The sequence below is a fragment of the Chinchilla lanigera genome, unplaced genomic scaffold (assembly GCF_000276665.1).
Source record: "Chinchilla lanigera isolate Chin_1 unplaced genomic scaffold, ChiLan1.0 scaffold00069, whole genome shotgun sequence".
NCBI lineage: Eukaryota > Metazoa > Chordata > Mammalia > Rodentia > Chinchillidae > Chinchilla > Chinchilla lanigera.
Genome location: NW_004955470.1, coordinates 4,319,947 through 4,340,926, shown reverse-complemented (window position 1 = coordinate 4,340,926; position 20,980 = coordinate 4,319,947). Strand labels below are relative to the sequence as shown.

The following is a 20,980-nucleotide window of genomic DNA, read 5'->3' as shown; positions in this document are numbered from 1 at the left end:
TCTAAATGTGAGTGATAAAACTGTAACACTGCAAAAATATAAGAGAAATTTTTTATAGGCTTTTGTTGGGTTTTTTGTTTGTTTGTTTATTTTTTTGTACCAGGAATCAAACTCATGACCTTGTGCTTGCCAGGCAGGTGCTTGTGCCACTGAGCTATATCCCTGGCCCAAGAGAAATTTTTATGGACTGGAGATTTGAACTTCTTCAAAATAAAAAAATATTTGTTCTTCAAAACATACAGTTACAAAAATGAAAGGACAAGCAATATTTGTGAAATTATATTTAACATTTTACTAATGGGAAATAATTTTCATAATATATAGTCAATAAAATATAAATATTTAGAATATATGTAAAATAGATAATTTTTTATTAGACAGCTATGTTGTCTGAGCTGACCTTGAACTTGCTATATAGACCAGGTTGGCCTCTAACATGCAATCTTCCTATAGCAGCCTCCAAAGTGCTTGGGTTATAAGTGTGTACCACCACACCTGGCCATTAAATAACCAATTTAAAAGTAGGATTGTGCTGAGGATATAGCTCAGCAGCACAGCACGTCCCTGGCAAGCACAAGGTTCTGAGTTTAATTCCTGGTATCAAAAAAACAAAAAAATAAAAGATTGAGATTTTAAAAGATGCTTCACTGAAGAATACACATGGGTGGAAATGAGCACATGAAAAGATGTCCAACATAATAAGCCAGTAGGAAAATAAACAGTGAAACATAATGGCTAAAAGTTAAAAAGATATAACAATACCAAATGTTGATGATAAAGAGCAACTGAAACTCTTGTACATTGCTGGTGATAATGTAAAAAATAGTAGAATACTTAGCTTTTCCTTAAACCATTAAACATGTACTTGCCGTGCGATTCAGTGCTTTAAACCCTAGGCATTTATAACCTAAAGAAAATCAAAGCATGTGCCCATCCAAAGACTCATACATGAATGGTCACAATAGTTTTGTTTGTAGTAGGGAGAACTGCAGACACCCTAAATATCCACAACAGCTGAATGCATTGTGATGGTATGTCCATGTAATGAAATATTACTAAGCAATGAAAAAGAATGAACATGTTATGATAGTCTTGATTGTCAACTTGACTTGACTGAGGCACTAGGAGATTATATCTAGCTAGGGGTGGGGTGGTGTTGCCAAAGATGATGGCATTAGGCCATTACACTGAGGGGGCCCACTCTGAATGGAGGGTACCTCCCACAGGGTGGGAACCCAGAAAAATAAAAGTGGAAGAAGGAGAAAGCCAGCCAGGGCTTGAAAGCTAGATTCTGTTTCAGTAGGTCTGATTCTTGCTGCTGCCATTTCCATAGACCTCAGATTCCAGCTTCTTCAGTCCCTCAATGCAGACACATCAGCAACTTTCCAGGGAGTCTCTTCTCCCAGCCTTCAGCCGTGGACTGGGGCTACATCCTTGGTTCCTCTTGTTCTGTGACTTCCAGCTTCTTGGACTGAGCAGCTACTGGATTCTTTGGCTCTCCACTGTACAGATGGCCATTGTGGGATCATCCAACCTCTGATCCTGTAAGCCCACTTTCAGCAATCTCCCTTTATAACTTCACATATATACTCTTATGGATCTATTCCTCTAGAGACTCCTAACCAATCTACATGTTGTCCAACACTATGAACCAACTCTCATAACCATACTGAATGACAGAAACCAAACAACAAAAGAAGTACACACTGTAGAAACCCCTCAACATACAAATCTAGAAAGTGACAACTAAACTACAGTAGCAAAAGCTAGCAAGAGCTTGCCTAGAAATGAAGAGGAGGAACAGGGAGGGGAGGAAGGGATTACAAAGGCACGTGATGAAACTTTTGGATATCTTCTTTATCTTGATGGGGAAAATGGTTTCCTGAGTGTATTCATACATCAGAACTCAAATTAGCTAGGCATGCCAGGTGTAGTGGTGGATACCTGTAATCCCAGGGCTCTGGAAGGCTGAGGCAGAAGAATTACAAATTCAAAGCCAATCTTGGCAATTTAGCCATTTAGTGAGAACTTGTTTCAAAAGAACAATTAAAAAATCCTGGAGTTGTAGCCCAATGTAAAGGTTAGGAGTTCAACCCCCAGTACCAAAAACTAAAATAAAATAAAAATAAAAATTAGCCAGGTATGGTAATAGCTGTGTGAATAGCTGGTAATCCCAGCAATTCATGATGCTGAGGCAGAAAGATAGCAAGTTTTAGAACAATCTGAGTAATATACTGAGACCTCATTTCAAAAAACTCATCAAATTTTTATACGTGTAGTTTATCATATGTCATTATATTTTAATGAAGGAAATACAATGTACCTGTATAACAAGGTGATGATGGGGACCATTATGAAGCAGCCCTGAGCAGGACTTAAATTAATCAATTGGCTTTTTATGTTTACTTGTGAATCTGTCCAAAGCGCTAGGCTACTTGTCTGGAAGTGGGCAATGGACTCATAGTAAGAGAACCTCTGTGAGTCATTAACCCTTACTAAAACCTATAATGTCAGACAAAGCGTCAAAGGATAAGACAAGATCACAGCCAAGGACACCTGGATCCAATCTCAACTAGATAAAGACGATAGCCTCAGGCATCTCACTCCTGGGTCGGTTAATTTAATCCTTATTAAGGGTTAACTTAATACCTTACTTGGAGAAGTCCTTGAGTGATTCAGCCCTTCCTGAGTACTCCCCTCGCTTCTTCTGATAACCAAATAAATCCAGCCACCCAGAGAAAGTCTTGATCTTAGCCCTAAGAGAATCTTAAATTTGGTGAGAGGGCTTTGATTCTCCTGAAGCCCTGAAATCATTCCATTTGACTCTTTTTACTTAGCCTTTGCCATACACTCATTCAGGAGATTGTGGACCTGATCAGCCACAATAACTAAGGGATATATATATATATATTTTCTTTTTGAGCCAGGGTATCACTATTCAGACCAGACTTGAGCTCACTTTGTAGCCCTGGCTGGCCTCAAACTCACAACAATCCTCCTGCCTCAGCCTCCCGAGTGCGGGAATTATAGGTGTGCACTACCTTACCAGGTACTGAGGGATATTATTAACCTGATAAGGTGATTCTATTTTTTTCATCTATGACAAATATAAAGATCAAGTAGAATGACTGGATTCTGATTCAAAGGTGGCAAATGAAGCTTCTAACTTCAATTCACCCCAACCCTTCACCCTAAGCCCCCAAGTAATTACAAGAAAGGTTTTAAGACAGAGTCCAAACAGGATCAAAGAGGAGTGCTCTGGCACATCCCATTTTCACAAGTAACTTGGTGGGCAGGATTTACTTAATACAGTTGGTTGCTCCTTACTTTTCCTTAAGGCACTGGTCACTGTGGCTGGGTACCTGGGGCAGGTAGGAGAGGCAGCAGCGTCAGACACTGCGCACGCATGCGCCATCATCTCTACCTTTCTTTGGGGTCTGTCTGTGGGAAGGACGTTCTTCCACCCTGGGCGCTCCTGCACAGCTGCTTACCTAGTCCATTTTGACTGTGTAAAGCAGGTGCAAGTAAAGCTTCCTGAAATTGATAGTAGCAAAGGACCTCCAGGGCTATAAAAAGAGGAGGTGCTAGAGGGACAGCAGAAGGAGGTCCTTAGGTCACTGGGGGCATGTTCTTCTTGCAGAGGGCTGAGGGATCCCTAACTCTTCCTCTTTATGCTTCCTGGCTTATCATGTGCTGTCCTTGTTAGGGATCCAAACCCATGAGGTCACCTGATCTCAGACTGAACCCTCCAGAACCATGAACCACAATAAACCTTTTCTCTTAAGTTAATCACACTGAGTATTTCAGTATAGTGGTGGAAAGCTAACTGATACATATGCATGCCCAAGCTTAAATTGAATACAATTCAATACAAAAGTTTACATGGTGAAAACTTAATCTTCTTTCACTCACTTTTACCTTCCCCAAATTAAAGAGATCTAAAGATGTCTCAAATACTCTTCTGGGACAGTCGTGCATGTAACATTCTATTCTTTGCTTCTTTCTTTTCTTTAACAATATGCCCCATGTGTTTCTCATAGCCAATCATGCAGAACTTCCTTATTATTTTTAATAGCTGCACACTGATCCATATCACAAATGTATAGACGCCGGATGCAAATTAATACATACTTGTGGTTTCACTTTCATAACGTTCAAAAATAGGCAAAACTAAGCAACGCTTTGGGGAAAACGTCCAGGGCCTGCCTCCTCCAGCACAGGGCGCTCACCATGTGGTCGGAGATGCTGGGGCGCGGAAAAGACTTCTTTCAAGACAGGTAAGCTCCACCCTCTTCTGCAGGCGTTCCCTTTAAGAATGGAGTTATGACCTCATCCCGCGACTAGGCGCAGCCTACCTTGGCAACGCCCCACCGCTCTTTCGGGCGGCTTCTATTGGCTGGTCGGCCCCGCCCCCTTCTCGCGTAGTCTGTCCCAGCGCCCGCCGCCAATCAGGCCGCTGCGAGCGTTGATTGGTCGCTGTCGCCCCCCGAAAACCCCCTCCCCGCCCCGCCGGGCTCGCGTAGGCTGCGCGCTCCGGGGAGGGGCGCGGCGCCACGAGCAGTGCCCGCCGTCCTGTCTGACCGCCGCCGGTCCCTCCTGCAGCCCGCCTGCTGGGCAGGGCCGGCCCTGCCCGGCCATGGAGTCCTACGACATCATCGCCAACCAGCCCGTGGTCATCGACAACGTGAGGCCCTGCAGCCGGGGGGAGGGGGGCCCCGCCTGGCTTGTCCCAGCTCGCTGCGCGTTCGCCGCCCGCCGCACCTCGGTTCCAAGGCCGTAAAGGCCACCAGCTCCCGCCGAGGTCTTGGAGCCCCTGCCGCAGGCCCTCTCGGTTGAGATCGCAGACTCTGGGCAGGTGCCCACCCCAGCTACTTTGCTCACCTTGTCCTGGCTTTAGTCCCAGGTGGAAGTGGGCGCTGCTGGCCTGATGTTTTGGAGCGGTTGGCCCGGTGATCCCTAGGCTTCCCAGAGAGCTGCAAAAAAATGCAAGCTACTCTCCACCAGTCACTTACGCGCCACCACCTGCTTGGCCTCTTGGCTCCTTTGACCCTCTGCTGAAGTGCTCCCATGTGGAACAGAAATCTCACAGACGCCAGGGCAGTGGAGAGTTCAGGGCCATGCTTCCAGGACCGAGGAACAGTTTGGGGTAACTGTCTGGAAGCCTCAGGAAGATGTCCGACAGCCCATGGCTTTGTCCTTCAGCGCCAGGGCTCAGCTTGCTTGCAGCTGCCTTAAGAGAGATTTCTGGTCTCTGAGCCCTGACTTGGGGAGAAGTTAAAGCCTGGTGTCTGGCTATCCTTTTGCCCCAGCTGATCCCCCTTGGTGTGCAGGCCTGGGAGTCTTTGATAATGACTCAGTGTGTTCTTTTTGGGATCTGTCTGTTTCCCACGTGAGCCCAGTGGGGTCCCTGAGTGGCCATCTTTTTTGGAGGGCCCATGCAAGCTGCCTGAGTCATAGCAGGGGTGCTTAGCAAGGAGGCTAGAGCTGGGATGGAGAAGTGCCGTGAGACCAGCTCCCCAGCAGGCTGCGGGAAGGACAGGGTGGCGTCCCTTCAAAGAAATCACACGGGCTGATCAACAACTACAAGTTCTTGTAATCTGTAAGGAAGCCGTGAGGAGAGGTGGCCAGTCTTACCCTTTCTGCTGGGAAGCCAGGGGTTGGTGTGCACTGGAAATCAAGTCTGCAGAGGGGTTGCTTCTGGCTGTCTCTTGGGAGTCTCCTGTGCTGTGGATTCCTGCCAGGACCCAGCCCTAGAGTTTGCAGGGAAGGATGTACCTCATGGGCTCTCAGCCTCTACACTGTTGGCCTTGGGCTGGGTTCTTACTGGTCGTGCCTTTTAGGATGTTCAGCAGCATCCCTGGCCTCTATGCGCTGGATACCACTCGCGCCCTGTCCTGTTTCCCCTGGTCAGACAAAAGTTCCCCAGGGCAGGGGACGCAAAGTCGCCTCTGGCTTTGAACCACTGTTGGACCTGCAGGTGGGGATATGTCCTGGGCTGTGGTGGGGCCCCAGCTCTCTGCTGCTAGGCTCTGCCTTCATCCCGAGGTGAATGTCAGAAGCTGAACACTGCTTTTCCTTGCAGGGCTCGGGGGTGATCAAGGCTGGCTTTGCAGGAGACCAGATTCCCAAATACTGTTTCCCAAACTAGTAAGTGCTGCTGGGTGGCTGGGGCAGCAGCCCTGTCTGCTTTTGTTTGGTTCCGGGAGACTGGCAGCCCTGGGTAGCAGCTCTGTTATTGGAACACAACTCTTGGTCCCTATCTGTAAGGGAAAGCCCCAGATTTGTGAGGTCCACACTGTGGAGAGAATTTGGCAAGAACAAAAGAAGTGCTGTGGATTTCCCCTGTCCTCCTCTCCCTGAGCAGTGAGGGGGAGGCAGCCAGCTTTGCCCTGGGGATGGGGCGCATGAGAATAGAAGGGAGCTCTCGCCAAACTCTCCAGAGAGCCGGAAGAATAGGGGTAGGTGCATGGCAGCCTGTCCTCCTTGGAAATGCTTTTGTGCCCTTTTTGGTGGTAGGGCTTGAACCCAGGCCTTAAGAACGCTAGGCACATCCCCAGCCTCAGAAATGCTTTCAACAGCACTCATTCGTGACCAGATTCTGGAAAATACTGTGTTTCACTCTTGGGAGGCCTCTCCCTGTGTGATTCTGGCCACTGGAGTGTTCCTTGGGCCCCTCTAGCTCATGGGCAAAGTTTCTGTCATCAACACCGCTTCTCAAATCTTGGACACTTTTGATTGGTTCCCTGGAGGCCAGGGCAGAGCAGGACCTAAGGTTCCCGGACCAGCTGGCTCTGCAGAGAACTCAGGCCTGGTCTGGGACGGAGCCAGTATGGGACGCCCTGGAGGGCCTCAGTCTTCCTTGTGGAACTCTACAGCTCCTGTGGATGCAAGGAGAACTTGGGGTGCATCTTGGAAGGGTAGCTCTTCAGATCTTAACCCCAAGGACGGACTCTGTACCAGAGGTCCTGGCAGTGGGAAGGGGCAGCGTCCACTTCAGGGACATGTCCTCCCTCGGTCTCCAGCCAGCCTGCCCCGCCTGAACACAAGAGTATGGGCTGAGTCATTGTGGCTGTGGAAGGCTGACCCTCTGCCAGGCCTAGGCCGTGAAGGGCTGGCGTCCCGGAGTTCAGACACTCGGCCCTCTCTGGGAGACGATGTGTTCCTTTGACCCTGTCCTGCTCCTTCTCTGGTTCCGACCTTTGCCTGTGGCCGCGTGCTGCTGCTTTGGGGACCGGTCCCTCTGAGTTTCAGAGGCAGACTTCAGTGTTCCTGGACGGGAGCCCAGCCGCGGCCCTGCCCACCTCACTGACTTTGTGTCCCTGCAGTGTCGGGCGGCCTAAGCACATGCGGGTGATGGCCGGAGCCCTGGAGGGGGACCTCTTCATCGGACCCAAGGCAGAGGTAACAGGCACAGGGCCTCTCGCTGATGGCGGGCAGGGGGACGGGCCTGGGCCTCTGCTGCCACCTTCCTGGGCCCGCCTCATGCACCCGAGGCTCTCCTGCACGTGCACCTCCCCGCTGGGAGATGGGGGGCAACACTCCCGTTTCAGGGAGCGTGGTCAGACCTCCGCGTGCCCCGCCTTTTAGAGGCTACCTGGAAACGGCAGAGGAAAGAACTGAATAAAAGTGCTTTAAGAGAATCACCCAGACTTGATGCTGCTCTGACGAGGGCCATGAGGGCCACCTCTTGCACACCAGCCGAGTAATCCGTCTAGGGCCAGGGCCATACCTCAGGAGGAGCCAGCGTGGGGGTGGGGAGGAGCGAGCCCACTGGTCAAGTGCCACAGGGACGCCTGGGGCACACGGCCCAGTAGTGGGCCCGGAAAGGGGTGAGCTGGAGGGGCAGGTGTGAGGCCCCACGAATGAGGTCAGTGGGAGCCATGGGCAGGGGGTACAGAGGGCGAGAAGGGGCACACGCACGTCAGGGCAGTGTCGGTAAGTAGAGGCAGCATGTCCGTGACAGACAGGCGGGGACTGGTCGAAGCCGCACCCTACAGAAGCAGGAGGGGCTGTGCTGACAGGCGCAGGAGCCAAGGGCCCGGAGGGAGCTGGCAGTGCCAGAGGAGGGAGGGGGGAAGCCCCAGAGAGGCCGCGGGAAGAGGGCCTGTGGCTTGGGCGCACTGCCACTTTTTCTGGTCTCCGGCCAGTTGAAGCTGGCCGAGCTCTGAGAGCTCAAAGTGTGGTGGGACAGACGAGCTCCTTTTAGTTCCGGATGCACCCTGGAGCCCGGCGACACTCCGTGGGCAGGGGCGGCTCCCCAGAAGGCTAGCCTGGTGCAGAGCCCGCACCACATCTGGCTTTGCCCTGCCTCCAGGAGCACCGGGGGCTGCTGGCCATCCGCTACCCGATGGAGCACGGCGTGGTGCGGGACTGGAACGACATGGAGCGCATCTGGCAGTACGTGTACTCCAAGGACCAGCTGCAGACCTTCTCGGAGGAGGTGTGGCCGCAGCCCCCGCCGGCACCCAGCTCTTCCTTGTCCCTGTCCCTGCCTGCCTCCTCCTTGGCCTGCCACAACCCTCTGTCCACGGTACCCACACAGCCCTGGCAGCCAGGGAGCATCCGCCTTGGAAGAGGACGGGCTGGCCGGCCGGAAGCAGGGCTTGGGCTGGGCAGAGAGCCTCGCGGGCCAGCGAGTTGCTCACGGTGCGCCTCTCCTGTGTCACGCAGCACCCGGTTCTCCTAACGGAGGCCCCACTGAACCCCAGCAAGAACCGGGAGAAGGCGGCGGAGGTATTCTTCGAGACCTTCAACGTGCCAGCTCTGTTCATCTCCATGCAAGCCGTGCTCAGCCTGTGAGTGGCCGAGCCCTATCCTCCCTGCGGCTGTCCCGCCTGCAGTGAGCAGGAGCCCTGATCCCCTTGGTGACTGCTCCTTCAGGGAGCCCCACGCATCACTTTGTAGACCAGACAGTCCTGACAGCCCGGGGTCCCTTCCAGGGTGAGGTGGTCCCCGTGCCTCAGTGCTGAGGTGAGGGGATGCCGACCTGGTGACAGGTACGCGACAGGACGCACGACAGGAGTGGTTTTAGACTCAGGGGACGGGGTCACTCATGCTGTCCCCATCTATGAGGGCTTCGCCATGCCACACTCCATCATGCGGGTGGACATTGCCGGCCGGGACGTCTCCCGCTACCTCCGGCTGCTGCTGCGCAAGGAAGGGGCGGATTTCCACACGTCGGCGGAGTTTGAGGTTGTCCGGACCATCAAGGAGGTGATGGGGGAGCCCCAGGGCATGGGTACCACTGGGGATTGGGAAAGGGGGGACCTAGACACAGTCATCTGAGGTGTGTCCCCCACCCGCAGCGAGCCTGCTACCTGTCCATCAACCCGCAGAAGGACGAGGCGCTGGAGACGGAGAAGGTGCAGTACACCCTGCCCGATGGCAGCACGCTCGACGTAAGTGGCTGGGGTGGCAGAGACGCTGGCCTGGCTCCCGGGGAACCCGTCTGCCTCAGTCCTGTGCACCGCAGGTAGGGCCTGCACGCTTCCGGGCCCCCGAGCTGCTGTTCCAGCCGGACCTGGTCGGGGATGAGAGCGAGGGGCTCCACGAGGTGCTGGCCTTCGCCATCCACAAGTCCGACATGGACCTTCGCCGCACGCTCTTTGCCAACATTGTGCTCTCAGGTGGCTCCACGCTGTTCAAAGGTACGGGGCAGTTGGGGGCAGGTGCAACCCGGCCATCTCTGCAGCCTTTTTGTGGTACTAGGGATTGAACCCAGGACCTTTGCACTGAGCAACATCCTTAGCCCTTTTTATTTTGAGACAAGATCTGGCTAAGTTGTCCAGGCAAGACTTGAGTCCTGAGATTACAAGCATGCATCACCATGCCAAGCTCATTTCTGCCCCCTTTTTAATGGTACCTGGTGAGCTTGTTTTTAGAGACTGAGATCAGTTTTGGTTGATGTTGTTGTTGTCGTCATTGTTTATCGTTGGTATTTTGGTTTTTGAGACAGAGTCTTGCTATGAGGTCCACGCTGACCTTGAACTCAGTATGTGTAGGACTGAGTGGTCTCTCAGCGGCCCCTGGGAGAAAAGGACTAGAGGATTTAGAAAATAAAGACAAGAGACAATAGCTGGGGTCAGGTGGAGTGACCTCTTACCTGATCAGCAAGAGGACTGACTTCAACAGTAGGGGCATTTATTTATACTCTTGCGAAGTTAGTATCACGAGAGGTAATGTAACTGTCCAGGCAGGATGTTTTTGTCAAGACTGAGGTAGCTTGACTGCTTGAGGCACTCTGGCTCTGTCCCACCCTCACACATAGGACCCATTTCCAGCTCCAGCGGCTCCCAGCAAGTATGTAGCCCAGGCTGGCCTCAAACTTAGAGTGATCCTCCTGCCTCAGCTTCCTGAATGCTAGGATCACAGGCCTGCACCACCACACCTTTCAGTAGAGACTGAGATTTAAAATTAAATTTTGTTTACCTTTGGCCAGATTGGGTTAGCTGAGAGGTAAAGGTATGAGAGGAGTGACCATGATGAGGAGCAGGGGTCAGGCAGGGCCGTGTGACTTGCGGCTCCATCTACCATTGCCTGGCGGAGGTGTGGGGTGGTTTCTCCCCTTGGGCTGGCCCACCCTTCCCTTAATCCTGGAGACAATGGGGAACCCCCAAGGCTGGATCTGGAGGACTATGGCAAGGAGGCTGGATGTGGACCCCAGGGCCCCCCATTCTTGTCCATAGGTTTTGGGGACCGGTTACTGAGTGAGGTGAAGAAGCTTGCTCCAAAGGACGTCAAGATCAAGGTGAGTCACGGAGACCCCTGGGTGCCAGGTGCTGGCAGCCGCGCTGGGGGAGGAGGCCCAGCCCTGCCCCTCCCTGCTGGCCACACATCCTCCCTCCCGGCCCAGCCTGGCCCCAGGCAGAGGGTGGCTGCTGCGTGAGGACAGGGCAGTGACATGGCTGCTTGCCCCCCTAGATCTCTGCCCCTCAGGAACGCCTGTATTCCACGTGGATCGGGTAAGGCGGGGCCTGGGGAGGGCTCTGGGAAGAAGCTGCTTTGCCCTGGACTCCACCTGGGGCTGGCTGGGCCGGGGGGAGGATAGAGTCTCCCAAGGAAGGGCATGGGCTCGCTGAGCGCCCAGGAGACGGCCCACAGGTCCGCAGGAATGCCCCCTCTGTCCTCCCAGGGGCTCCATCTTGGCCTCGCTGGACACTTTTAAGAAGATGTGGGTGTCCAAAAAGGAGTACGAAGAGGACGGCTCCCGTGCTATTCATCGAAAGACCTTCTGATGCCTGGGAGGGTGGAGTGTGTCCTGAAGACAGGAGGACGGGGAAGCAGAGGCCTGGACCCTTTCTGGTCAGGGTCGTCTGCATGCCCTGAGCCCTCAGGCAGGCACTGCCCTGCACACACACATGCACACACACACACATATGTACGCACATGTAATTTTTAGCTGCATGGATGCGGTCTCCAGCTGGAGCTGAGGCTTTGAGGAGCCCGTATTGGGCTGCTTGGGGCGTCTCCCTTGTGGACCGACTTAGGCCAAGGGTTCCTCGCTCTGACTTTTGGAACTGCTTCCCCGAGCTCCAGGACCAGACACCCAAATCCCCCAGTTCTCTGGCAGGCGCCACGCTGGGCCCTGGGGACCGTGCTAGAAAGGGGCAGCCAGCAGTGCAAGCAGGGGCAGCGGGCACGGGTGCATCTTACACCACTGCCTCTGCCCGGGCCCACGGCCACCCGCACCTGTGCACACGTCCCCAGCAAGGGCTGTGGCCTGGGGTCCGCCTCAGGTGCCGGGGGCAGCCACAGCACGTGGCCTGTCACCCTTCCCCCTCCAAGCACGGCAGTGGCAGCCGCGCGTCTCCCTGCCCCATACCCTGGCCCAGAAGGGTTGTGGTCTGTGCTGTTGGAGGGGAGCAGGGAACGAGTCAGGCGGGGCTGAGCAGGGCCTCCTCCCTCCCCAAGGACGGGGTCTTCGCTGTGGTCGGGCCCCACCTCGCTCTCCAGATGTGTCCCATAACTTAACACAGCTGCCTGAAAAAAACATTCTTTTATAAATCATTATAGTAATAATTACGGACAAAGCCCAGCGTGTGGCTGTTTTCTTGTGGCTCTGGGTGCAGTTGTTTACTCACCCGTCCCTGGGGGCTTTCAGAGAAAGGCGCTCAGGGAACAAGGCAGGACTCGGGCTTGAGCTTGGAGCCTGCGATTTCGGTGGTTGGCAGGGCAACGTGGCACCAAGGCCCCAGGAGGCTGAGCTCACCTGCACCGCATGCCCAGCCCTGGCAGCCCGTCCCGCCTCCCCCTGTGGACAGGGCTGGGTTCGTCGCATCGTGCTCTGTCGGGACACCTGCGCCAGGCAGCTTGACACCAGCAGGGTCGCAGGCTCCTTGGCTCAGGAAGAGGGCAGGAAGTGATGGCTGTGAGGTGGTGCTGGGGCACAGGCGCTGCCCAGTGAGACGAAAGGAGCTGCTCAACCATGGTTGGCCATGTGAGCACCTACAGCATGTCTGCCAGGGTCCTTATATTTGGGGCCAGTGGTGAACAAGATACATTCTTGCCCCAACAAATGGACAGCTCAGAGCCGGCACAATGGCACACACCATTTCAGCACTCAGGAGGCTGAGGCAGGAGGATCGCCAAAAGTTTGAGGCCAGCCTAGGGTACACAGTTCAAGACCAGCCCGGACTATATAGTGAGAGCATGCCCCCCACTTCAAATAAAATAAAGGGACAGGTCAGAGGAAGAAGGCACAGGAGCCATTTCAGTGAAGACCTGCAGGGGCCAGTGGGATGGGCATCAAGCCAGCACGTGAGCAGGCTGAGTGGCAAGGACCTGAGGTGACCGGGGAGGGCACCAGGTGACGCGGAGGAGGGGAGTTCCAGCAAAGGTCGAATCAGGGGAAGGGCAGGGGACAAGCCAGAGTGGGTTGGGCTTGGGGGTGGTGGTCAGCTGTGTCCTGGGTGGGTGGATGGATGGTGACAGCGAGTGTAGAGACCTAGGACAGATCAGCGAGCGGCTGAGCGGCACGTCCACGGGGCCTGGTCATCACGTGGTGTCAGCTTGCAGGGAGCACCCCACCTCGGGGACTCCAGCCCAGCAGCACCTCTTCCGGCCGCCCTGGGCTGGGCCTCCCGCCGGCTCCTCCCACTTCCTGTTGTCAGCTCTACTGTCTGCGGCGCTTTCCCCAGCCCTGCTTTGCACACGGCCCGCCTCCTCCCTGCCCAGGCCACCTCCTCCTGTTCGCGCTGCTGAGAGGCGTCTGCAGCCTGGTGAAGAACCGAACCGGTGCGCGCTGGGAGCTCGCCTGCCAACAGGGAGTGACGCGGGCCAGGCAAGGACCAGCACTTTTGATCTCTGTTTTTCGAAGCTGAAAATTTGCCAATTAGATCTTATTTTCAGGGAAAGGCGATAGTAGTTGCAGGCAAGAGTGAACACAAAATTTAGTGGGCAGGATCAAGGCTATTTGCGTAATCTTTGTGTCTCCCCACAAGATACTTATTAGTTACTGGTCAGCTTACTGCAGAGAAGCTTAGTAGACACCACCTGGACCAAGTGATCAACATGCACAGCAGTAAGAAGGCATTCCCCTGCAGATGCGCTAGGGGGCGTTTCACCTTGGGATTCTTGCAAAACCTCAGTCTCACCAGCAGCCGGCAGCAGGCAGCCCCGAACTAAAATTAACAGATGAGTTCTCCAGTTGGAAGGTGATGGGTCAGGAAGACAGAAGCACAGAGCGCGACGTGAAGTCCCAGGAAGCCAGCACAACCCCAGGAAGAGCTGCTGATTAGTTAATACCACTGTACCGATGTTAATTCCCGGGCTCCAGCAATAACACTGCAAACTGGGTGAAGAGTACATAGGAACTATTTTTGCACCTTTTCTCTAAGTCTAAATTATTTTAAAATTGAGGGACAAGAGGGCTAAGGCTGCAGAGCTAAGTGGCTTGAACTTGCAATCCTGCTTCCGAAAACTTCTAACTGTAGAGACCTGAGATTCCCCAGTTCCTAAGTCCCTAAGACGGGAGTGGTCAGTGCATTAACCTGGTGGCTCCATCATCACCTCGGAAAATGAGCTTGGAACATTTTGTGTCCAAAAATAAAACAAATGCTGTGAGAATGAGAGGGACAGGTTCAGAGGTCACAGGAGCCAGCTCAGAGGCTCGGCTGCCCAAATGGGAAGAGATTAAACATCAACAAATAGTCATGGGTGAGAAACCACTGAATACATCCATACTGATGTAAATTAACACGTTGGAAGTCTGGTGAGGAACAAGGTATTGCTGATATATCGTTAATGAGGTGCACACATGTAATCCCAGCACTCTGAGAGGCTGAGGCAGGAGGGTCATAAATTCCCACTCAGGCCAAGTTGAAACTGAGCAACATAGTGAGATTGTCTCAAAAGGGAAAAAAAGGACTAGGAGTGTAGCTCAGTTTAATACCCAGTGCCAGAAAAAGAAAAAGGAGAAATTTCCTGATTTTGATGAGTATAAATCAAGGGAGGGGAGGGAAAAGTAAAAAGAATTAAGATGTATTATGTAAATGAATTTCTCACAATAAATGCAGTTATTTAAAAAGTTTTTTATTTTTTTGTCTTTCTGAGACAGGGTCTTGCTATGTGGTATAGGCTGGCCTTGAGCTCACTTTGTAGCCCAGGCTGGTCTTGAACTTGCAACGATCCTCCTGCCTCAGCCTCCTAAATGCTGGGATTACAGGCATGGCCACCATGCCCGGTTTAAAAGATTTTTTTTTAAAGAAAATGTCAGTCAGGTGTGGTGGCGCACGCCTGTATCCCAGCACTTGGAAGGCTGAGGCAGGAGGATCCTTGTGAGTTTGAGACCAGCCTGGGCTACAAAGTGAGCTCAAGGCCAGCCTGAACTGTCTGGCCCTCGAGGTTCCTCAGAGGCTTCTGGTGCTGGGAGGGTTGAGGTTCTGCCCTCGGCTGACCAGGTCAAGACCCTGTCTCAAAAAGACAAAAAACAAAAAAAAAAAAAAAAGAAAATGGCTTAGCCAGGTATAGTGAGGTACGTTTAAATCTCAGCTACTCAGGACTCTGAAGCAGGACCACAAGTTCAAGGCCAGCCTGGGCCAATTAGCAAACACTGTCTCAAAATAATAAAAATGATTGGGGATGTAGCTTAGTACAGCACTCACTCAGCATAGGCACTACACACAAAATGTCTCTTTAAGAAATACTATAAAGACAGGTACAGAGGCACACGCCTGTGATCCCAGCCACTCAGGAGGCTGAGGCAGTAGGATTATGAGTTTGAGGCCAGACTGGGCTACATAGTAAGACCCTGTCTCTTGACAAAAACAAGAGAGGGACAAACTCACACTTGAGTGGGATTTCCGACAGGTCCTTATACCAGCAAATTATTCTCAAGCAGTCCTGGAAAATGTTCTTTATTCAGTACTTGCAGATAGGCAAATGAACACCATCAGTGAGACCTGTATCCTTTTGTGAGGGGCAAAGGGACCCAATTCCTGTGCTGCTGAGCTGCCAGTTTCAGAAAGAGCCCAGGGGCCAAGGTTTGGTCCTCCTGGTGGCGATGCCACACTGCCTCGCTGCCCACAGGCTGCCATTACCAAGGCCTGCAAGTGAGGGGTTTAGGTTGACCTGGTCAGCCGAGGGCAGAACCTCAACCCTCCCAGCACCAGAAGCCTCTGAGGAACCTCGAGGGCCGGACGTCCGGGTCCCACCTGAGGACTGTTGCAGGGATCTGGGCCGGCGTGACCCGGGAGTGGGCCAGGATCCCAGGTGACTACAGCGCAGCTCACATGAGACTGCTCACCCTGGAGTAGAAGTGCAAGTTCCCAGTCTTAGTTTCTTACTGCCACTATAAAAAGTTACCACAAATTGAGTGGCTTAAAACCTAACTTTATTAACTTAAAAGGTTGTCTGGAAGCCCAACCTGGGCCTCACAGGGCTGAAATCAACGTGTTAGCAGGGCTTTGATCGTGTCTGGCGACCTCAGCAGACAATCACTTTGCCTTCCCCAGCTTCTTCAAAGCTAGCGGTACTACATCTCTACCCCTTCCTTAAGCTCATCAGGACCACCTGGATAACCCAAGACCATCTCCCCGTTTCATGTTTAAGACAGGGTCTCACTGTGTAGCCCAGGCTGGCCTCCGACTCATGGCAATCCTCCTATCTCAGCCTTTTGAATGCCTGGAGTGCAGGTGTACACCACCAGGTCCAGCTAATGAAAAAATATTTTACAAGAAAAAAAAAGTGAGAACTTGTCTAGAGAATCATAAACCAGACATGGTGGCACTTGCTTATAATCCCAGCACTTGAGAGGCTGAGGGAGGATTGCCATGAGTTGGAGGCCAGCTTGGGCTACACAGTGAGTTCAAGCCCAGCCTGAGCTACATAGCAAGACCTTGTCTCAAAAAAATAGAAACCAAAAAACCGTAAATATCACAAATATTCCAAAATTGACCTTTACAATTTTCCCCCAAGACGGAGTCTTACTGTTGTACAGGCTGACCTCCAACTTTCATTCAACCCTCCTGCCTCAACCTCCCAGGTAGCTGGGATTACGAGCTCCCACCACACCCAGTTCAATTTTCCTTTTTTTTTTTTTAAGCTGGGAAGGCAGACTTTACTCAAAATGAGCCACACACAGAGACATAGAAAATGCTGCAAAGGGGCCTTGCAGTCACGCAGGAATTGGACTCAACTCCTACAACTGTTTTAAAATCAAGACCCAAACAAGGTGTACCAGTTGTGTTTGGTTTTACTCTATAGGTTTTCCTTAGTTTTTTGTTTTTTTTCTCTTCTCTACTCCTTACAGTTTGTTTGAAGAGACCTGGTCTTTCAGTTCTGACAAAGTCCCACACTGACCTGCTGCAGGTGTTTCCAGGAACTCTTAGTTTGAATCTGGTCCCTCAAGATTTCAAAGTCCCCAAAGCTCTTCTCACAAAACCACTTTGTGCCAGAGGTGGATGTGGTGGCACAACGCCTGTAAATCTCAGCACTAAGGAAGCTGAGGCAGGAGGATCACTACAAGTTTGAGGCCAGCCTGGGCTACATAGGAAGACCCTGTCTCAACCAAAAACAAACCACTCTGTCCCTATGATTCTGTGAGAGGACCTACTATCAGCCAGGATCTTCACACATATATAACCTCTAATACCTCACAAGGTATTTATCTTTCTTGAGTAGCTGTAACTGGACAGAGAACATACCCACAGGGACACCACCAAAGGACAAATGACAGCACCAGTATCCTAAGTCCAGTTAGCCTGGGCCTGGAGCCCATCCTTCTGCCTGTCCCTGGTGGTCATGATCACTGCATTGTGCGCTGTCAATCTATTTTGATTCTGAGGGAGGCAGTGCTGGGGCTAGAAGCCAGGGCCTCCATGCTAAGCACACGCCCCACCTCAGAGCCCGGTCCCGGCCCGCTTGTCACTAAAGTAAGCACGGTGCACTGCTTGTACACTCTGGATCACAAGCTCGCATGAATAGACAGCTACTGCCAGTACAATTCCCCATGCCTACCCCCAAATACAGAAAAGACCGGCCACCGAGGGAAGGAGCTGAAGCCCAGCTCGTCTTTATTGGAAAGAGATTTTACAGCATATTCCGGGGGAGTCCGTGGGGCTCAGTGGGGCAGCTCGTAGGGCACCAGCTTGTAATGGGCTCCACAGCTCGGGCACCGCTGAGCCTCGCCTTTGTGCAGCCAGAACCAGACGACAGCGCTGTTGTCCTCTTCACCTAAAAGGACAAGAAGACGGCTGAACGGCATCGAGCAAGAAAGGGAGACTTTCAATGTCAACCTCTTTCTGTGCTACACTTTTGAGACAGAATTCCAGCTATGGTTGACATCTTCAGAGGACAAGCTCTTCTCTTTCCGATCAAGTGGGGGCCCTGCCTTTTACAGAGGAGTAAGCTGACCTTACCTCAGGGCTCTGTACGTTCTAACAATTCCCTTGCCTATGTAAAATCCCAAAGCAAGGTCCATACCGGTGTTTCTCCTCAGCGCCTATACAGTGCCTGGCGTAGGAATCAGTATTATCTGGATGAACACCCTTCATGATACCCTTCCAAAGGGCCAGTCTTGTTGCTCGCCCATGCTTCCAGTAAGGACGACACACACTCACACAACAGGAGGCTTGAGAGAGCCAGAACCCATGGACAATTTATTTATCTACACTCTTTTTCATCTATACTCTATACCAGTCACACTCACGACTGGAAGCCGCCAGTAAGCATCCCATACAACAGGCTTTATTAAACAAATGCACAAAGGGGCTGGGGATTTAGCTCAGCGGCAAAGTGCTTGCCTGGCAACTTCCTGGTACCGGAAGAAAAAAAAAAAAAAAACATAAACAAATGCACAAGAAAACACAGACATGAGGTACTTACAGATGCAGCCCACGATTCGTTTGTTGGTGATGGACGGGACTAAGTTAGGGTCTTCCTTGGTGCCCGAAGCCCCCTTTGGGGCTAGTATATTGTACGGATCCTGAAATAAAACAAGCACTGAGCCAGGACGCCAAGCTACTCCGGTCCCTGCAGAGGCACAGCGCTCTCGATCGAATGCTCCCAGGGAGCCTCCGCTGATCCCATCCAGGACCACAGCTCCACCGCGATCACAGAAGGGGCTTTCTCCTCACCAGTCCCTTCTGGGCCGCCAGCATGACCTTCCTCTCCAGGCCGGTCGCCTGCTCTTCATCAGTGGGGATACCGCCTAAAGGAAGACAGGTGAATTATGTCCGATGACATCAAGATTTTTTTTAAAAAAATACACACTGAAATGACCAGGGTGGAAAAGGCCACACGCAGACTTCTGCTTAAGCTTCAGGGGGAGCACGAACTCAAGGCTAGCCATCTCATGGCCCCCCAAGGACCTGGGTCACGACCCCCCAAAGCGGCAACACGCAGGGAAGCCTCTCTTCTCCACCCACCGAGGCCAGCGTCTTAACATCTTTCCAAAAGCAGGCCGACCGCGCTCGAAGCGAGCGAGAGACTAGGCGCCGCCCGCGCCCCCCATCCCGCTGGGCTCCCTGGACCCCTTGGGGAAGGTCACTGCACAGCCGCTGTGAGGACACGTCCGCACCGGCGTCTGTGTGTTGGTGCGCGGCGGCGGCGAAGCCGAAACCCCCAGGAGACGCTTGGGGTGCCCGGCGCCCGGGGGTGCTCCGGGGCCCCAAGGAGCCGCACGGCCGCCCCGCTTCGCTGTCCCCGCAGCAACCATGCTGGGGCGAGTGGGGAACAAAACGCCGGACTTCGGCGCGCCCTACGGGCGAGTACCTCCGGAAGCCATGGAACGGACGGCAGCCACCCCGCTAGGGCAGCGGGCCCTCAGGGCCTGCGCGGCCAGCGCTCCAGCTCCGCGAAGTAACCTTGAAGCCATCACACCCGCTACAACCAGCGCCACTTCCGGAACAGGCTCCGGGGGAAGGCGGGACTTCCGGGGAGGGACTTCTCTCTCCCCGCCTCCGCCTTTCTCTTCCTCTCCTCCTTGGGCCCGCCCACTCACGTGACTTCCTTGGTGGGCGGTGCTGCGCGAGCCTACCTCTTCCGCTTCCGGCGCCGCGGAGTCTCAGAGTTTGGGGCTCCTAAGTGTCTTAACCAGGGTTTGGGGCGTGTGTGTGCTCGTTTTCTGTCCCTAGGACTCAATATTCCAGCGTCGATAGAGTTCTTGTCTGTCTGGTTTGGTAGCCATGTTCAACAAACGTGGAGGCTGCTAATGGAGGCCAAGTCTGCATCTATAAAGGCGCTTGCTGGACCGCAAATGACAGACTTGGGAGTTGGCTCCTGAAGACCACTGTGCTCATTGTCAGTCTTATTGCGAAGCTATTTCCCTGACACTGCTTGAGGCATCGCGTACTTGTGGCTTCGGCCTACCAGGGCAGAACTTGAACACAACGCCTGCAATCTCCGCTTTCGGGAGGCTGAGGCAGGAGGAGCATTGCGAGTTCCAATCAGCCTGTTCCAAACATAGCGAGACCATGTTTTTTAAAAAAAAGGAGCTTGAACTGAACCTGCCCGCAATCCTAGCGTCAGTGTCCTGTTAACAGTTGTACTGGACGGTGGCCATCCCGACCTTGAGTGGGTCACACATGGGCCCCCTCCCAGGACCAGAGCCCTTGGTGATGTCGGGGCGGACAGGGCAGTGCACTCTGAGAGGCTGGTAACCAAGGACCGTTTAGGAGGAAGAACAGGAAGGGGAGTTCACATGTGGCCATTAAACTCCTTCTATGGCTCCCCACTGCCCGCAGGCAAAACGTGGAAATTTCTTGGCAGGGCGGGCACTTGAGAACCCTCGATCGCTGTCTCCATCAAAGAGCACGTTGTTCTCACTGTCAGTACATCCCTGAGACATCTCAGCCAAGCTATATCTGTGTTTTCCTACCTGTTGGCGAGTCCCTTACATTATGCTGTAATTGTTAAATCTTCGTTGCCCTGCAGAGGCCTGACATAGATACAGGAGGATCAAGTGACACTTAGTAAATCTACTAGATAGAATGTGCAGGGTTAACTTACAGGGCTTCTTCTGGCCCAGTGAGGCCAATTTGAGGCACACTGGAGAGGATGAACTCCCCTGTGTCCCCAGTTGTCCTATATCAGGTTACAACGTTTTCAGAAGGGCCTGGGGGACATTCCTTTGTAGGAGCACACCTGATCTTCAGAGTGCCCATCTGCCGTGAAAGGACATTGTCTATTCTAAGGCCTGAGATGTCTTGTTCCTGGTTGCAGATGGCACTTGCCCTTGTCAGAATAAATGCACAGTGCAGGAAGTCAAACGAAACAAGTGTAAGGGAAAATGTGCATTTTTCCTTTCTCAGGCCTGGGATTTCTCAGCCTCAGGACAACTGACACCTTGGGCCTGGAAATTCCTTGCAGGGGAAGCAGTGAGGCTGCCCTGCCTGCATTTAGAGTATAGTAGGACTTCACTGGCACTCCCCTGTGAGCCTGAAAATGGGGCACAGACCTGTGAGCCCAGCAGGCGGGAGGCTGGGGCAGGAGGATCACCATGACAGCCATAATGAGTTCAAGGCCAGTCTGAACTACATAGCAA

At 52.9% G+C, this 20,980-nt stretch overlaps 3 protein-coding genes across 6 annotated transcripts in view; 1 reads left to right on the top strand and 2 right to left on the bottom strand.

Moving 5' to 3' along the window:
* Positions 1-4,960, bottom strand: part of LOC102025345 — a 34,520-nt gene extending 29,560 nt beyond the window's left edge. Inside the window, exon 1 of one of the 2 annotated variants that reach the window (XM_005400692.2) lies at positions 4,882-4,960. The gene's annotated coding sequence lies outside the window, so the exon portion shown is untranslated. Of the gene's footprint in view, positions 1-4,229; positions 4,305-4,881 lie in introns of those variants that run through there. The other variant, XM_005400693.2, reaches the window with a different exon arrangement.
* Positions 4,486-12,032, top strand: Actr1b (ARP1 actin-related protein 1 homolog B, centractin beta (yeast)). 3 transcript variants are annotated; one of them, XM_013522835.1, is made up of 12 exons: positions 4,907-5,146; positions 5,841-5,977; positions 6,083-6,147; positions 7,326-7,401; positions 8,315-8,440; positions 8,671-8,795; positions 8,997-9,213; positions 9,306-9,398; positions 9,473-9,647; positions 10,686-10,747; positions 10,921-10,961; positions 11,132-12,032. In XM_013522835.1, exons 1-12 carry the CDS (start codon positions 5,068-5,070, stop codon positions 11,232-11,234), a joined length of 1,299 nt encoding a protein of 432 aa, XP_013378289.1. In that variant the 5' UTR covers positions 4,907-5,067; the 3' UTR covers positions 11,235-12,032. The 3 variants fall into 3 exon arrangements, with proteins under 3 accessions (XP_005400751.1, XP_013378291.1, XP_013378289.1); XM_005400694.2 differs by lacking the exons at positions 4,907-5,146; positions 5,841-5,977 and adding an exon at positions 4,486-4,684 and having other exon boundaries at positions 11,132-11,234; XM_013522837.1 differs by lacking the exons at positions 4,907-5,146; positions 5,841-5,977; positions 6,083-6,147 and adding an exon at positions 4,487-4,684.
* A 5,445-nt stretch (positions 12,033-17,477) lies between these two features.
* On the bottom strand, positions 17,478-19,372 carry LOC102024993 (cytochrome c oxidase subunit 5B, mitochondrial). The gene is made up of 4 exons (XM_005400689.2): positions 19,210-19,372; positions 18,573-18,646; positions 18,322-18,421; positions 17,478-17,670 (listed from the first exon to the last, which is right to left on the bottom strand). The coding sequence occupies exons 1-4, from the start codon at positions 19,310-19,312 to the stop codon at positions 17,558-17,560; spliced, it is 390 nt and encodes a 129-aa protein (XP_005400746.1). The 5' UTR covers positions 19,313-19,372; the 3' UTR covers positions 17,478-17,557.
* Positions 19,373-20,980: the final 1,608 nt, after the last annotated feature.

Coding starts and splice junctions, on each gene's coding strand:
- Actr1b (XM_013522835.1), top strand. CDS start 5,068: ATGTGGAACAGAAATCTCACAGACGCCAGGGCAGTGGAGAGTTCAGGG. Junction 6,148..7,325: donor AAATACTGTTTCCCAAACTA/GTAAGTGCTGCT, acceptor GTGTCCCTGCAG/TGTCGGGCGGCCTAAGCACA. Junction 8,441..8,670: donor TGCAGACCTTCTCGGAGGAG/GTGTGGCCGCAG, acceptor TGTGTCACGCAG/CACCCGGTTCTCCTAACGGA.
- LOC102024993 (XM_005400689.2), bottom strand. CDS start 19,312: ATGGCTTCAAGGTTACTTCGCGGAGCTGGAGCGCTGGCCGCGCAGGCC. Junction 18,422..18,572: donor TGGCGGCCCAGAAGGGACTG/GTGAGGAGAAAG, acceptor GTTTTATTTCAG/GATCCGTACAATATACTAGC. Junction 17,671..18,321: donor ACGAATCGTGGGCTGCATCT/GTAAGTACCTCA, acceptor TTGTCCTTTTAG/GTGAAGAGGACAACAGCGCT.